At 44.3% G+C, this 18,324-nt stretch overlaps 1 protein-coding gene across 7 annotated transcripts in view; it reads left to right on the top strand.

The window, feature by feature from the left end:
* The window catches only part of LOC110507356 (dedicator of cytokinesis protein 10), a 179,459-nt gene that overhangs the window by 46,845 nt on the left and 114,290 nt on the right, over nucleotides 1–18,324 (top strand). For 4 of the 7 annotated variants that reach the window (XM_036965501.1, XM_036965500.1, XM_036965494.1 and 1 more), the window contains exon 1: nucleotides 530–1,031. The exons of 2 other annotated variants lie outside the window; for them this stretch is intronic. In XM_036965501.1, coding sequence (XP_036821396.1) covers nucleotides 864–1,031 — 168 coding nt within the window. In that variant the 5' untranslated portion in view covers nucleotides 530–863. Of the gene's footprint in view, nucleotides 1–528; nucleotides 1,032–18,324 lie in introns of those variants that run through there. One more of the 7 variants, XM_036965499.1, reaches the window with a different exon arrangement.

The following is an 18,324-nucleotide window of genomic DNA, read 5'->3' as shown; positions in this document are numbered from 1 at the left end:
CTTTTTCTTGCTCTGAAATCTGCTTTTCGGTGCAGGCGGCAGCACTTTAGGTACCGCGAAGTGAGTGTACAGTATGAGCCAGATTTCAACATTCTTAAGTAGGAGAGAGGAAGAGAAAGAAGTGCGGAGTGAGAGATAGTGTGTGGAGTAGGTGTCTGGTCTGGATAGTTGAACGACACTGAAACTGCTGATGTAACACAGCTGGTTGTTTTAGACACGCATGCACAGACACACACACACACTCACCCCTTTGCGTATGCATAGTGCAATTCCCAGAGCTTGCTCCAGCTTGGATTGACTTCCAGGCGTTTTACCATCTCCCTCTCAATCAGAATATTTGTGTGAGTGTGTACAGTATGTGTGGAAGAGGGAGGGAGTGCACGAGACCTAGAGGGAGCGGGTGAGACTGGGTGGTAGTGCGTGCGTGCCTGTGTGTGTGTGTGTTTGACCGTCAGTTCTGGTCAGCTGATGGCCGTGGCTTGCTTCGATTGGAGGAGCCAGCTGTGTTCAGCTGCAGTGTAGGCAGATCAGTGCGGAGAGTGGAGAGACAAGGCAGCCTCTGTCTCCTGCAGCCGGAGGGAGCCCAGCGCTCAGCAGTGCAGAGCTAGAAGAGAGCAGTGGGTCTGCAGTACGAAGCAGGCAGGCAGGGCTGGAGCACCGGTGCTTTAGGACTGGAGCAGGGCTACAGGGGGAACCTGGGCTAACCTAATCTGGACTGGACTAGGCTGTAGCTGGGCTTTCCTGAACTTAGCTCCATTAGGCTGGTCCAAGGTCCAGACTGCTAGGGACAGGTTGGCCAGAGCTGGGTGGTGATCCCAGGGCAGAGGGCTCTGTCTGGGGGTGACGTGGTTGGGTACCTGGGTATGGGCTGCTCGGCCAGCTTGGTGCTCCTCCAGGCCCTGCGTTCCGTGGGCCGGGCCAACTGTGCCCACATGTGCTCCCGCCAGGACCAGCTATCCCCGGATGTCCTGCCGCCCGGCGAGGGCCACGCCACCTCCGGGGGAAGTAGAGCCCTCACCATCATCGTTATGGTAACTAACATCAGACTGCGGAGCTGTAGGCTGCAGCCTCCCTTGTTCCTTTGTTGGGGGTTGGGGGGTGTGTAAGAGGGATAGAGGGAATCTGTTTGGTCTCCTATTTTTGGATATGAGGGTTTTACCATGTGGTTTTCTCCCCTTGCTGTATGTTAGTGTGTCCTCTGTGTGTGTGTGTGTGTGTGTGTGTGTGTGTGTGCATGTGACTGAGTGTGTGTGTGCATGGGTGTGTGAAGGGTAATGTACAGTATTATCGAGGAGCGAGGCATGACGTGATCAGAGCTGTGTGAGGGAGTGGGGCGAAAACAGAAGCAGGGGGCTGGCGGGGGTGTACAGGGAGAGAAGTGGGGTGGGGGGCTGTCTGGGGTTCAGTCCTGAGGAATTTAGTTTCTGTGGGAAAAATGTGCCTCATTGCTCATGGTTCGTCTAGTAGGCTGCTGATAAGATGTGAGTGTTTGTCTAAGTCAACGGGTGAATGAATGAGCAAATGAACAAATGTAGGATACTGGACTTGTCAACATTCTTATGTTTCTGTCTGTGAGTGGCAGTGATACTGATTGTGCAATACCATTTGGATCCATTATTAGGAGCAGTAGGGTGAAGTTGCCCCTATACGCTGCTCTTGGTTCAGTTTAGCATTTTCCCTACTAATGGTTAAGGCCATGATTGTGGAGGGGAAGCTGATCCAAGATCTGTACCTAGAGGAAGCTTCACCCCAGAGTTATTAAGACAGCGTTGAGACGTGACAGCTTGGTTCATGATGATTCATAAATTAGTAGGCGTGACATCAGTGGGGAGTCTGAGACGGATGGTATGTGAGGTGAGGATATACCCAGGGTGGCAAGGTGGTGCCGAGGAGCAGGGGTGTAGAGATATTTAATAGTTACCCCTGTTGAATGATGACGACAATCCTGGCTGCATCTGTATTTCAATGTCCCTGTCTGTCCGACCGTCCATATGCCTGGTCGTTGTATGGACAATCCCCCTCTCTGGGACACGCATCAATATCAGCCTCTGTTTCCCCGAGGGCTGCATGGATGACAACATTGAAGAAGTAGAAAAAATGTCAGGCTCATTTTGGCAGGGGTGTGATCCATAAAGTTTGCCTGACGACTCAAACTGAGTCCTTACGCTGCTCTGTCGCTCGCTACGTACTTCAGTCTGAGACTGCAATCATTGAAGTAGTTTGTGGTGACGTCAAAATGACGGGCGTTGTACAAAACAACGTCATCAGCGTTTGGACGTAACCAATCGGAGGAACAAAGTCAATGATACGTTTTCAAAATGTCGCTTTACCCACGTGTGTTTTGGCTCTGGTGCAACCCGTCGTTTTGTGTGACCAATCAGACGATCTAGAATGTATTTCCATTCTAGACATCGTAGGGGAGGCTAGCCAGGCAACCACAAAGTTCTCTCTCTCTCTCCTCACATATACCAGAGGAACCTGTCTGTCTACCCACTCACCTTCTCCTTGTGGCACTTAAAGTCTTGTTCATCTGCAGACTGGACCCATGCACGGTGTAGTCCTGTCTGCTGGAAGGAGCCGGAGAGAGACAGAGGAAGAAAAGACTGGGAGGGTAAAAGACTCCTGGTCTGGTTATTTTCCCTTCTCTGCTTTCCTCTCCTTTTTTCTGGTCCTGCACAGGGGCACGAGTAAGACGCTCGGGCAGACCTTTCTCCTGTACGGTAGTCTGCAGGGAGCTGAGGACTCGTAATCCTCCTGGTCCATTAAGACATTGACCCACATCTGACCTGACGGTGTAGGAGAGGAAGCAGGACGGACAGTTATGGGCTGGGAAAAGAGTCTGCACTGAGCTCACAGTGATGGAAGACATGAAGAACTTAAATGAATTAATCTATGTAATGCATGTTGGGAAGGAAGTAGAGAGCGCTCCAACCAACATGAGTCGAGGGGATGGCCAAAAATCACAAGAACATAAAAAAAGCATGTTAATATGTTTTATAGACATTTTTTGAGGGGCGGCAGGTAGCCTAGTGGTTAGAACGTTGGGTCAGTAACCGAAAGGTTGCTAGATTGAATCCCCAAGCTGACAAGGTATAAATCTGTCGTTCCGCCCCTGAACAAGGCAGTTAACCCACCGTTCCTAGGCCGTCATTGGAAATAAGAATTTGTTCTTAACTGACTTGCCTGGTTAAACGAAGGTTAAATAAAAAAAAAATATTCATTAAAGTCACTAACACGGATGTAGCTCAAACATGATAAGGCTCCCAAGAAGCCACAGCTATGGAGATAAAGTGCCTTCGGAAAGTATTCAGCCCCCTTGACATTTTGTTAGGTACAGGTAATGAATTCTAAAATTCATTAAATCGTTTTCCCCCCTCATCAATCTACACACAATACCCCATAATTACAAAGCAAAACAGTTTTTTTTATACATTTTTGCTAACTTATTAAAAATAAAAACAGAAAGTATTCAGACCCTTTTACTCAGTACTTTGTTGAATCACCTTTGGCAGCGATTACTGCCTCGGGTCTTCTTGGGTATGGCGCTACAAGCTTGGCATACCTGGATTTTGGGGAGTTTCTCCCATTATTCTCTGCAGAACCTCTCAAGCTATCAAGTTGGATGGGGAGCGTTGCTGCACAGCTATTTTCAGATCCCTCCAGAGATGTTCAATTGGGTTCAAATCCGGGCTCTGGCTGGGCCACTCAAGGACATTCAGAGACATGTCCCGAAGCCACTCCTGCGTTGTCTTGGCTGTGTGCGTAGGGGTCGTTGTTCTGTTGGAAGGTGAACCTTCACCCCAGTCTGAGGTCCTGAGCGCTCTGGAGCAGGTTGTCATCCAGGATCTCTCTGTACTTTGCTCCGTTCATCTTTCCCTTGATCCTGACTAGTCTCCCAGTCCCTGCTGCTGAAAAACATCCCCACAGCATGAATGCTGCCACCACCATGCTTCACCGTAGGGATGGTGACAGGTTTCCTCCATGCTTGGCATTCAGGCCAAATAGTTAAATCTTGGTTTCTTCAGACCAGAGAATCTTGTTTCTCATGGTCTGAAAGTATTTTGGTTCACCTCCCTGACCAAGGTCCTTCTCCTCCGATTGCTCAGTTTGACTGGCCTGCCAGCTCTAGGAAAAGTCTTGGTGGTTCGAAACTTCTTCCATTTAAGAATGATGGAGGCCACTGTGCTCTTGGGGACCTTCAATGCTGCAGAAATGTTTTGGTACCCTTCCCCAGATCGGTGCCTCAACAGAATCCTGTTTCGGAGCTCTACAGACAATTCCTTCGACCTCATGGCTTGGTTTTTGCTCTGACATGCACTGTCAACTGTATGACCAGGTGTGTGCCTTTCCAAATCATGTACAATCAATTGAATTTACCACAGGTGGACTCCAATCAAGTTGTAGAAACATCTCAAGGATGATCAATGGAAACAGGATGCACCTGAGCTCAATTCCGAGTCTTATAGCAAAGGGTCTGAATACTTATGTAATACATTTGCAAACATGTCTAAACACCTGATTTTGCTTTGCCATTATGGGGTGTTGTGTATAGATTGCTGTGGGAATTGTTATTTAATCAATTTTAGAAGAAGGCTGTAACGTAACAAAATGTGGAAAAAGTCAACGGGTCTGAATACTTCCCCGAAGGCTCTGTACATTGCTGTCAAAACATTTTTCACGTCTTCCATCACTGTGAGCTCAGTGCATACTCTATTCCCAGCATTTTGACTGCAATGTATCTCCATAAATAGCAACAAAAAAGTAATCAAGTTCAGGGTGAGGGCTGCAGTATGAAGCTCATTAAACTAAGGTTGATTGAGGTCCAGACATTAGGCTGTTCTCAGTCTCTCCATGGTCCCTATCTGTCTGTCGCTGACACTGGTGTTAAGAGGAAATATGTAACGACTTCCTGCCATTCCATTCCTTCATCTCTGCTTCTCTATCTCCTCCCTCTCTCGGCAGGTTGTGTTGGGCCAGTAACAAAAGGTTGCTGGTTTGAATACCCGAGCCGACAAGGTGAAAAATATGCTGATGTGCCCTTGAGCCAAGCACTTAACCCTAATTTGCTCTAACCCTAATAATATATTTGTTTATCTGCCTCCTTCCCCTGTTCATAAGAGTATGATATTCTCACTCTCTGTACTCTCTCTAGCCCTCTCTCTTTACTCTTTCCCGCCCTCTCCTCCCCCTCTTTTTCTCTCTCCCCCTCTATCCCCTCATCTCTCATTCTCTCTGTCTCTCTCTCTACCCCCCCCCCTCTCTCTACCCCTTGCTTTCTCTCTCTCTGTAGTAGATGTGGACTGAGTTGATGTGATCCAGATGGCGATAGCTGCAGTCTGGTCCTGGACCCTGTCCTGTGCTGTTTCAGCACTAGGAAACATAAACTCTCTGGCTCCCATCACACAACAGACTATTACTGCCTCCCAAACGGCACCTATTTTCCTACAGTACATAGTGCTGTGTACTGCTTTTGACCAGAGCCCTATGTGCCCTGATCAAAAGGAGTGCTCTGCAAAGGGAATAGGGTGCCATTTGGGACGTAGATATAAATTGTAATTGAGATAAACATTCCCAGCTTCTACAGGTGGTCACACTCCAAGATATTACATGACCTTGGACCTACCTTGTCAGCTCTGCTTTTCATCTGTTTCCTTCCGTCTTCTCTTGTGTTTTCTCTGATCATATCGCTCTCTCGCTTTCTCTCAATTCAAAGGGATTTATTGGCATGGGAAGCATATGTTTACATTGCCAAAGCAAGTGAAATAGTAATAATAAACAAAAGTGAAATTAACAATATAAAATGAACAGCAAACATTACTTATGCAAATGTTCCAAAGGAGTAGACATTTTAAATGTCATATTATGGCTATATGCAGTGTTGTAACGATGTGCAAATAGTTACAAAAGGGAAAATGAATAAACATAAATATGGGTTGTATATACAATGGTGTTTGTTCTTCACTGGTTGCCCTTTTCTTGTTGCAACAGGTCACAAATCTTGCTGCTGTGATGGAACACAGTTGTAATTCACTGGCTTGTATGCGAAGCAGTAATTGTTTCAAAACATCTCCTGCCATGTCACTGATGCGTCGTGAATTCACTTTTTTTTAAAACAGGGCTATACATTTGGGTGAGTTTTTTTCCTCGCCTAAGTAGCCTCGTTTCACTGCCAAAAATAAAATTAAACTATCTAGTGTTCGGCAAAATAACACAATGTCAAATACAGGTAGCCTAGTCAAATAATTAACATCTAATCACATTAACCGTTACTCTCTCGCGGGAAACCTTAACTCTTGCGCAGACATTTAGAAACTAAACAAGACCATTTGAAAAATAACCCACGGGAGTGTTTTGAGCGAGAATAAAGACGACTTTCGAGTAGTAAGACGGATAGTGTTACTACAGCTCCTGCTATATGTCCGTTACGTTTATTGGGTGTATTTATTTATTTTATTTTTTTGACATTTATTTAACTAGGCAGGGGCAGCACGACAGGTTTTTACCTTGTCAGCTCGGGGATTCGATCCAACAACCCAACGCTCTAACAACTAAGCTACCTGACGCCCCAATTAAGGTAGACATCCTCTTCTGCAAACCACTGGAAACCAGGTCAACATGAGAGGATATTTTTTAATTACTGGACAAAAGCCATGACAGGGAGACATAGTGGAGTGGTAACGCACATGCAAGCAGTTGCTCCCGACGCCACTTGGGTACACAGCAGCATCCACTGAGAGGCTCTTGCAGCCAAAGGAATGCCTGACAGCTTGAAAGACGTTTTGGACACTACAGTGAAAATGGTTAAAAGGCCCCTGAACTCTCGTGTATTTTCTGCTTTATGCAATGATTAGGGCAGCGACCATGTAACGCTTTTACAACATGCAGAAGAAGTGCGCCGGTTATCAAGGGGAAAAGTATTCACACGTTTTTTGAACTGAGAGACGAGCTTAAAGTTTTCTTTACTGACCATCATTTTCATTTGTCTGACCGCTTGCATGATGACAAGTTTCTCAGATGACTGGCCTATTTGGGGGATGTTTTTTCTCACCTTAATGATCTGAATCGAGGATTACAGGGACTCTCCACAACTATATTCAATGATGCGCGAAAAAATTGAGGTTATGATTAAGAAGTTGGAGCTCTTTTCTGACAACACACAGGTCTTTCCATTATTGTAGGATTTTTTTGTGTGCAAATGAACTCAAGCTTACGGACAATGTCAAATGTGATTATAGCGAAGCACTTGAGTAAGCTGGGTGCGTAATTACGCAGGTACTTTCCCGAAACGGACGACACAAACAACTGGATTCGTTATCCCTTTCATGCCCTGCCTCCAGTCCACTTACCGATATCTGAACAAGAGAGCCTCATCAATATTGCAACAAGCGGTTCTGTGAAAATGTAATTTAATCAGAAGCCACTTCCAGATTTCTGGATAGGGCTGCCCTCAGAGTTTTTTGCCTAGGCAAATCGCGCTGTTAAGACACTGATGCCCTTTGCAACCACGTACCTATGTGAGAGTGGATTCTCGGCCCTCACTAGCATGAAAACTAAATACAGGCACAGACTGTGTGGACTGAGACTCTCTCCAATAAAACCTAACATTACAGAGTTATGTGCATCCTTTCAAGCACACCCTTCTCATTAACCTGTGGTGAGTTATTCACAATTTTTGTTGAACAAATAAGGTTTTATATGTAAGATGACTAAATAAAGAGCAAAATGATTGATTATTATTATTTGTGCCCAGGCCCTATAAGAGCTCTTTGTCACTTCCCACGAGACGCGTTGTGACAAACTCATACTCATTCTTATGTTTAATAAATGTATCATATAGTGTGTGTGTGGCAGGCTTACAATGATGGCAAAAAAAACAACATTTGAGAGTGCACTGACCCATGTGCTAGATGGAGGTTGAATGTTTGAAGGGCTACGGAACTATAAAAAGTTTGGGAACCAATGTTCTAGGGCAACGGTGTCTAGATGGAATTTGTATTTGTAGTTCTGACATCTGGACCTTTTTTGGAACACCATTATTTTTGTCTTACTGAGATTTACTGTCAGGGCCCAAGTCTGACATAATCTGTGCAGAAGATATAGGTGCTGCTGTAGACCCTCCTTGATTGTGGACAGAAGCACCAGATCATCAGCAAACAATAGACATTTGACTTCAGATTTCAGTAGGGTGTGGCCGGGTGCTGCAGACTGTCCTAGTGCCTTCGCCAATTCGTTGATATATATGTTGAAGATGGTGGGGCTCAAGCTGCATCCCTGTCTCACCCCACGGCCCTGTGGAAAGAAATGTGTGTTTTTGTCCATTTTAACCGCACACTTGTTGTTTGTGTACACAGATTTTATAATGTTGTATGTTTTTCCCCCAACACTGCTTTCCATCAATTTGTATTGTAGACCCTCATGCCAAATTGAGTCAAAAGCTTTTTTGAACTCAACCAAGCATGAAAAGACTTTGTTTTGGTTTGTTTGTTTGTCAATTACGGTGTGCAGGGTGAATACATGGTAAAAGCCAATATGACATTTGCTCAGAACAGTGTTTTCACTGGGGAAATGTACAAGTCTGCTGTTAATGATAATGCAGAGGATTTTCTCAAGGTTGCTGTTGACGCATATCCCACAGTAGTTATTTGGGTCAGATTTGTCTCCACTTTTGTGGATTGGGGTGATCAGTCCTTTGTTCCAAATATTGGGGAAGATGCCAGAGCTGAGGATGATGTTAAAGAGTTTAAGTAAAGCCAATTTGAATTTTTGGTCTGTATATTTTATCATTTAATTTAGGATAACATCAACACCACAGGCCTTTTTGGGTTGGAGGGTTTGTATTTTGACCTGTGTAATTGGAGAATTCAGTGTGTTCTGGTAGTGTTTAATAGTTGATTCGAAGATTTTGTATTTGATCATGTATATGTTTTTGCTGTTTGGTCTTTGTTATAGAGCCCAAATGTATCTACAGTGGGGCAAAAAAGTATTTAGTCAGCCACCAATTGTGCAAGTTATCCCACTTAAAAAGATGAGAGAGTCTTGTAATTTTCATCATAGGTACACTTCAACTATGACAGACAAAATGAGAAAAAAAATCCAGAAAATCACGTTGTAGGATTTTTAATCAATTTATTTGCAAATTATGGTGGAAAATAAGTATTTGGTCAATAACAAAAGTTTATCTCAATACTTTGTTATATACCCTTTGTTGGCAATGACAGAGGTCAAACGTTTTCTGTAAGTCTTCACAAGGTTTTCACACACTGTTGCTGGTATTTTGGCCCATTCCTCCATGCAGATCTCCTCTAGAGCAGTGATGTTTTGGGGCTGTTGCTGGGCAACACGGACTTTCAACTCCCTCCAAAGATTTTCTATGGGGTTGAGATCTGGAGACTGGCTAGGCCACTCCAGGACCTTGAAATGCTTCTTACGAAGCCACTCCTTAGTTGCCCGGGCGGTGTGTTTGGGATCATTGTCATGCTGAAAGACCCAGCCACGTTTCATCTTCAATGCCCTTGCTGATGGAAGGAGGTTTTCACTCAAAATCTTACGATACATGGCCCCATTCATTCTTTCCTTTACACAAATCAGTCGTCCTGGTCCCTTTGCAGAAAAACAGCCCCAAAGCATGATGTTTCCACCCCCATGCTTCACAGTAGGTATGGTGTTCTTTGGATGCAACTCTGCATTCTTTGTCCTCCAAACACGACGAGTTGAGTTTTTACCAAAAAGTTATATTTTGGTTTCATCTGACCATATGACATTCTCCCAATCTTCTTCTGGATCATCCAAATGCTCTCTAGCAAACTTCAGATGGGCCTGGACATGTACTGGCTTAAGCAGGGGGACACGTCTGGCACTGCAGGATTTGAGTCCCTGGCGGCGTAGTGTGTTACTGATGGTAGGCTTTGTTACTTTGGTCCCAGCTCTCTGCAGGTCATTCACTAGGTCCCCCCGTGTGGTTCTGGGATTTTTGCTCACCGTTCTTGTGATCATTTTGACCCCACGGGGTGAGATCTTGCGTGGAGCCCCAGATCGAGGGAGATTATCAGTGGTCATGTATGTCTTCCATTTCCTAATAATTGCTCCCACAGTTGATTTCTTCAAACCAAGCTGCTTACCTATTGCAGATTCAGTCTTCCCAGCCTGGTGCAGGTCTACAATTTTGTTTCTGGTGTCCTTTGACAGCTCTTTGGTCTTGGCCATAGTGGAGTTTGGAGTGTGACTGTTTGAGGTTGTGGACAGGTGTCTTTTATACTGATAACAAGTACAAACAGGTGCCATTAATACAGGTAACAAGTGGAGGACAGAGGAACCTCTTAAAGAAGAAGTTCCAGGTCTGTGAGAGGAAGAAATCTTGCTTGTTTGTAGGTGACCAAATACTTATTTTCCACCATAATTTGCAAATAAATTCATAAAAACTCCTACAATGTGATTTTCTGGAATTTTTTTCTCACTTTGTCTGTCATAGTTGAAGTGTACCTATGATTAAAATTACAGGCCTCTCTCATCTTTTTAAGTGAGAGAACTTGCACAATTGTTGGCTGACTAAATACTTTTTTGCCCCACTGTATGTGTCTCTCTCCCCCAGCCTACATTCTCTCTCTCTCTCTCTCTCGCTCTCTCTCTCTCTCTTTAACTCTAATACTTTTTCTATTTGTTTATTGTGATATCTTATGTTGTTCTTGCCTATAACTGTTCTGTACTTTAGCAGATATTTGTACATGTAATGTGGACCCCAGGAAGAGTAGCTGCTGCATGTGCAGTAGTTAATGGGGATCCTAATTAACTTAACTCTCTCTCTGTCTATTTTCTCTTTGTCTCTTTCTCTCTCTGTGTCTCTCTCCCTCAGTCTATTTTCTCTCTCTCTCTCGTTCACACCCCTGTTTGATAAGCAGTCGCTGCTAATTCCAAGGCCTGCACTCATTCTATTTTAATCCTGCACAGCTGCAGTTTACTGACAGAATCAGCACAGGGGTGGATGGAGAGAAAGGGAGAAAATAAGGAGAAAGGGGCTGTTTGGTGGGATGTGGAAGTGAGTGAGTCAGGGTGAGTAGACAGGAAAGAGGGAGAGATGGAGGGATGGAAGCAGCCCAGACAGCTGAGGCAGAATTCGAGGGGGGAATAAGGGAAGGAGGAAAGGAAGGCGAGAGAGAGGGGTGGTTGGATGTTTGATGGGCTGCAGGTGTTTTAGAAGCTCGTTAAAGGACTTAATGGGCTGGTGTGCAACAGAGCCTGTTGATGAAGCACACTGATGGAGATTTTCTAAATATTAAGCAATTATGGAACTCAAAATAGTTTGAAATAAGGAGGAAGAATTGTACTACTACCACTAGTCGTTTGACTACTACCACTACTAATAGCAGTACTACTATATGGGATCAATGTGTCCTCTCTTACTGGAAGTTTAGAGGTGTCAACCATTAATCTCACGTGTGTGTGTGTGTGTGTGTGTGTGTGTGTGTGTGTGTGTGTGTGTGAGAGAGAGAGAGAGAGACACTGTTTCCCTGATCTGCCTGAGAAAAGTGGTCTGTGGTCTAACTGTCACTAAGAGCAAGAGAGAAGGGGGCTAGCTAGAGGGAAGACGGAGAGGTACATAACATTGAGTATGACACACTCACGGTGTGTTTTCAGACTGTACTCTCTCTCTGTCCATTAGATACAAGTTAGGTCCATCTGTATAGGGTCGTCTATATGAATTCAATCACTTTATGACCTTACCCCTTTTGATTTTAACAAAACGTTCCATACATTTTTGCCCATTGCAGAAGGGGTCAGAAAGGGACTTTTTGAACCTGAATACCAAAACATTTAGGAGAAAGAGGTGCTCAAAAGTTGACCCATTTTGCATACTACACCCTAGCATGAGGCATCCATGTTTTAATCACTGAAAAACATCAACGGTTGAGTTTGGTATCATTTGAAAGCCTGAAGCATGAAATACAGCCAAAGACCATTATTCCTCCTCCACCAAACTTTACAGTTGGCACTATGCATTGGGGCAGGTAGCGTTCTCCTTGTATCCGCCAAACTCAGATTCGTCCTTCAGACTACCAGATGGTGAAGCGGCATTCATCAATCCAGCGAATACGTTTCCACTGCTACAGATTCCAATGGCGGCGAGCTTTACACCACTCCATGCTACACTTGTCATTGCGCATGGTGATCTTAGGCTTGTGTGCAGCTGTTCTGGCCATTGAAACCCATTTAAAGAAGCTCCAGGCGAACAGCTGCTGACGTTGCTTCCAGAGGCAGTTTGGAACTCGGTAGTGAGTGTTGCAACCGAGGACAGATTACTTTTACGCACTACTCGCTTCAGTACTCGGCAGTCCCGTTCTGTGAGCTTGTGTGGCCTACCACTTCGCGGCTGAGCCGTTGTTGCTCCTAGACGTTTTCACTTCACAATAACAGCACTTACTGTTGACCGGTGCAGCTCTAGCAGGGCAGGAATTTGTCGAACTGACTTGTTGGAAAGGATGCATTCTATGACAGTGCCACGTTGAAAGTCACTGATCTCTTCAGTAAGGCAATTCTACTGCCAATGATTTTCTATGGCTGTGTGCTCGATTTTTTATATACCTGTCAGTAATGGGTGTGGCTGAAATAGCCGAATACACTTGAAGGGGTGTCCACATACTTTTGTGTATATACAGTGTATGTTGGACCTTAGACCCTAATTTACATAATCTAGGGTTTTTCATGTGTGTCCACCATCAGTTGAGACACAGCATACTCTTGAATACAGGGTGGGTGCCAATTCACTCATAGAAACATAATCCGTAGAATGGACCTATCCCTTCAGACCACTGAAATTAGCTGGTACACTATTGACATTTATATTGTATTGACATTTTTACTTCCATTTACTACCACAAAGATAGATGGCCACCGCTCCACCCACCGTTGAATGTAAACTTAGATGGGAATATATTTTCTATGATCTATATTTCTATGATTTCAATAGCTTTCCTATGAAAGATTGATAGTAGAATTTGAAAAGAACAGATATTCCCATTCAAGTAAACAAACCCTGATGTGTGGACCTCCAGCCATCTTTATGGTACTATGTGAAAGTTGAAATGTAATGTTTAGCAGCTACATTTATCAGCCAAAACATGACACTTTATTCAAGAGCATGCCGTGTCTCAACCGATGGCGGGCGCAAGATGAACACCTCAGATGACATAAAACAGGGACTAAGCTACAAAAGTGAAAATTATGAAAATGTTCGATAATTGCCCATTTAAAGGTTAAAAATTGACATAATGTTGAGAGAAAAAAAAAAGTTTTCAAGAAATTATAAAATAGTTTGACCATCCTGATTGTAAGCTTTCAAATGATATCAAATTCAACCGTTTCTCTTTTTCAGTAATGAAGACATGACCGTGTCATTGTAGGGTGAGGTATGCAAAATGGGTCAACTTTGAGCAGCTTTATCTCCTGAATGTTTTGGTGTCGAAAAGTTATTGAAATCAAATGGAATGGCCCTATACTAACATATGCCTGGAGAGTTGTTGATCTGAGGTGTGCGTCCCAATTGGCACCCTATTGTTCCCTATATAGTGCGCTACTTTCTCTATATAATGCATTACTATGGGCTCTGGTCAAAAGTAATGCACTATATAGGGAATAGGCAGGGCTGGATTAATGCAGGGGCTTATCAGTGCTGAAGCCCCTGGGCCCAGGCCGTGGGGGGCCGAAGAGGCATGTAATTAAGGAAATGTGTATTAAGGAAATATATACGGTATATACAGTGGACAAAACATTAATGACACCTTCCTAATATTGAGTTGCACCCCTCCCCTTTTCCCTCAGAACAGCCTCAATTTGTCGGGGCTTGGACTCAGTGTCGAAAGCGTTCCACACGGATTCTGGCACACGTTGACTGAAATGCTTCCCACAGTTGTGTCAAGTTGGCTGGATGTCCTTTGGGTGGTGGACCATTCTTGATACACACGGGAAGCTGTTGAGCGTGAAAAACCCAGCAGCGTTGCAGTTCTTGACACAAACTGGTGCACCTGACACCTACTACCATACCCCGTTCAAAGGCACTTAAATATTTTGTCTTGCCCATTCACCTTCTGAATGGCACACACACACACAAGCCATGTCTCAATTGTCTCAAGGCTTAAAAATCCTACTTTAACCTGTCTCCTCCCCTTCAGCTACACCGATTGAAGTGTATTTAAGAAGTGACATCAATAAGGAATCATAGCTTTCACCTGGATTCACCTGGTCAGTCTGTCATTGAAAAAGCAGGTGTCCTTAATGTTTTGTACACTCAGTGTAATATATACAGTGGGGCAAAAAAGTATTTAGTCAGCCACCAATTGTGCAAGTTCCCCCACTTAAAAAGATGAGAGAGGCCTGTAATTTGACAGACAAAATGAGAAAATGTTTTTCCAGAAAATCACATTGTAGGATTTTTTTATGAATTTATTTGCAAATTATGGTGGAAAATAAGTATTTAGTCACCTACAAACAAGCAAGATTTCTAGCTCTCACAGACCTGTAACTTCTTCTTTAAGAGGTTCCTCTGTCCTCCCCTCATTACCTGTATTAACAGTCACACTCCAAACTCCACTATGGCCAAGACCAAAGAGCTGTCAAAGGACACCAGAAACAAAATTGTAGAACTGCACCAGGCTGGGAAGACTGAATCTGTAATAGGTAAACAGCTTGGTTTGAAGAAATCAACTGTGGGAGCAATTATTAGGAAATGGAAGACATACAAGACCACTGATAATCTCCCTCGATCTGGGGCTCCACGCAAGATCTCACCCGTGGGGTCAAAATGATCACAAGAACGGTGAGCAAAAATCCCAGAACCACACGGGGGGACCTAGTGAATGACCTGCAGAGAGCTGGGACCAAAGTAACAAAGCCTACCATCAGTAACACACTACACCGCCAGGGACTCAAATCCTGCAGTGCCAGACGTGTCCCCCTGCTTAAGCCAGTACATGTCCAGGCCCGTCTGAAGTTTGCTAGAGAGCATTTGGATGATCCAGAAGAAGATTGGGAGAATGTCATATGGTCAGATGAAACCTAAATATAACTTTTTGGTAAAAACTCAACTCGTCGTGTTTGGAGGACAAAGAATGCTGAGTTGCATCCAAAGAACACCATACCTACTGTGAAGCATGGGGGTGGAAACATCATGCTTTGGGGCTGTTTTTCTGCAAAGGGACCAGGACGACTGATCCGTGTAAAGGAAAGAATGAATGGGGCCATGTATCGTGAGATATTGAGTGAAAACCTCCTTCCATCAGCAAGGGCATTGAAGATGAAATGTGGCTGGGTCTTTCAGCATGACGATGATCCCAAACACACCGCCCGGGCAACGAAGGAGTGGCTTCGTAAGAAGCATTTCAAAGGTCTGGAGTGGCCTAGCCAGTCTCCAGATCTCAACCCCATAGAAAATCTTTGGAGGGAGTTGAAAGTCCGTGTTGCCCAGCAACAGCCCCAAAACATCACTGCTCTAGAGGAGATCTGCATGGAGGAATGGGCCAAAATACCAGCAACAGTGTGTGAAAACCTTGCGAAGACTTACAGAAAATGTTTGACCTCTGTCATTGCCAAAAAAGGGTATATAACAAAGTACTGAGATAAACTTTTGTTATTGACCAAATACTTATTTTCCACCATAATTTGCAAATAAATTCATAAAAAATCCTACAATGGGATTTTCTGGAAATTGTTTTCCCATTTTGTCCGTCATAGTTGAAGTGTACCAGGCCTCTCTCATCTTTTTAAGTGGGAGAACTTGCACAATTGGTGGCTGACTAAATACTTTTTTGCCCCACTGTATATATGCAACCGCCAACCACATGAAGACTCAGGAGCCCGCTCTCAATGAGTGTAGACAGTCTGTCGCTGCCTGCTGCCGCTCTGCTAATCATCAGCTGGGGGGAGTAGTGGAGGTAAGGGGCCCAGGTGGGTGACTGGGGTGCCCTGCCTTGATTGGGTTACTGATTAATAAAAAAAACTGCATTATAAATAATTGTGACTAGTCAATTGTGTGAGTCAGGGACTGGGCCCAAGCCCTTAGGCGGGCCCAAGCCCAATTATAATACCAGAGAGCATAATTTAGCCACAGGATCAATAGTTTTATCACAAGCACATACCTGCCAAAATTAAGGAAAGACCAACATAAAGTGTCTTAAAAGGGTTTTACGCCACCACGAGCTGCTAGAACAGCTTCAATGAGCCTAACCATGCCAGGAAAATGCATCCCACACCATAACATATACATTGTATTCCTCATTTACTCAAGTGTTTCCTTTATTTTGGCAGTTACAGGTATGCCTACAGTCGGGAGAAGAATGGCCCGTACTGAAGAGCTCAGTGAATTTCAACGTGGCACAGTCATAGGATGCCACCTTTCCAACAAGTCAGTTTGTCAAATTTCTGCTCTGCTAGAGCTGCCCTGGTCAACTGTAAGTGCTGCTACTGCCTCTGGAAGCCACGTCGGCATAATCACTTTTAGTCTGGAGCTTCATGAAATGTGTTCCCATGGCCGAGCAGCCGCATACAAGCCTAAGATCACCATGCGCAATGCCAAGTGTCAGTTGGAGTCGTGTAAAGCTCGCCGCCATTGGACTCTGGAGCAGTGTAAACGTGTTCTCTGGAGTAATGAATCACTCATCACCATCCGACCGACTAATCTGGGTTTGGCGGAAACCAGGAGAATGCACTGCATAGTGCCAAATATAAAGTTTGGTGGAGGAGGATTAATGGTCTGGGGCTGTTTTTCATGGTTCAAGCTAGGCCCTCAGTTCCAGTGTAGGTAAATCTTAACGCAACAGCATGCAGTGACATTCTAAACAATTCTGTGCTTCCAACTTTCTGGCCACAGTTTCGGGGAAGGCCCTTTGCTGTTTCAGCATGATAATGCCCCTGTGCACAAAGCGAGGTCCATACAGAAATGGTTTGTCAAAATCAGTGTGAAAGAACTTGACTGGCCTGCACAGGGCCCTGACCTCCAACCCGTCGAACACCTTTGGAATGAATTGGAACTCCGACTGCAAGCCAGGTCTAATTGCCCAACATCAGTGCACGACCTCACTAAAGCTCTTGTGGCTGAATGGAATCAAGTCCCCGCAGCAATGTTCCAACATCTAGTGGAAAGCCTTCCCAGAAGCCTTCCCCAGTCTGTTATAGCAGCAAATGGGGGACCAACTCCATGTTAATGCCCATGATTTTGGAATGAGATGTTTGACGAGCAGGTGTCCACATACCTTTGGCCATGTAGTGTATAATCCATGGAAGGATTTTGTAACCTCTTACCCTGGCAATTTGATTGTTCAGCTCATCGGAACACTAGCAATGGATGCCAGTCCTGACTTGAATGGGAACTGCCATCTATGGATTATATATTATTATTTTGTACCTTTTACCCCATTTTCTCTGCAATTTCATGATATCTAATTGGTAGTTCCAGGGTTGGGGAGGTTACTTTCTAACTGCAATCTGTTACAGTTACTAGTTACCCGCCCAAAATGCAATGCAAATAGTCCGGGTAGCCATTTGAGTACTTGTTCAGGATTCTTATGGCTTGGGGATAAAAACTGTTGAGAAGCATTTTGGTCCTAGACTTGGCGTTCCGGTACCGTTTGCCATGCGGTAGTAGAGAGAACATTCTATGACTGTGGTGGATGGGAGTACAGGAAGGGACTGAGCACGTACCCCAAATCAGTAACATAACTTTTGGATTACCCAAACTCAGTAACTTAATCTGATTACATTCAGTTACTTTTAGAATACTTTCCCCTTAAGAGGCTTTAAAATAAGACAAAATGTACAGTTGAAGTCGGAAGTTTACATACACCTTAGCCAAATACATTTAAACTCAGTTTTTCACAATTCCTGACATTTAATCCTAGTAAAAATGCCCTGTCTTAAGTCAGTTACCCACATTGTGACCCACATTCCCAGTGGGTCAGAAGTTTACATACACTCAATTAGTATTTGGTAGCATTGCCTTTGCCTTGCATTGCCTTGCTTGCACACGCTTTTTCAGTTCTGCCCACAGATTTTCTATAGGATTGAGGTCAGGGATTTGGGATGGCCACTCCAATACCTTGACTTTGTTGTCCTTAAACTATTTTGCCACAAATTTGGAAGTATGCTTGGGGTCGTTGTCCATTTGGAAGATCCATTTGCGACCAGGCTTTAACTTCCTGACTGATATCTTGAGATGTTGCTTCAATATATCCACATAATTTTTGTTCCTCATGAAGCCATCTATTTTGTGAAGTGCACCAGTCCCTCCTGCAGCAAAGCACCCCCACAACATGATGCTGCAACCCCCGTGCTTCACGGTTG

This window comes from Oncorhynchus mykiss, chromosome 27, assembly GCF_013265735.2.
Source record: "Oncorhynchus mykiss isolate Arlee chromosome 27, USDA_OmykA_1.1, whole genome shotgun sequence".
Lineage (NCBI taxonomy): Eukaryota > Metazoa > Chordata > Actinopteri > Salmoniformes > Salmonidae > Oncorhynchus > Oncorhynchus mykiss.
Note: the sequence above shows the minus strand (reverse complement) of the source record. Positions and strands in the feature narration are given on the sequence as shown.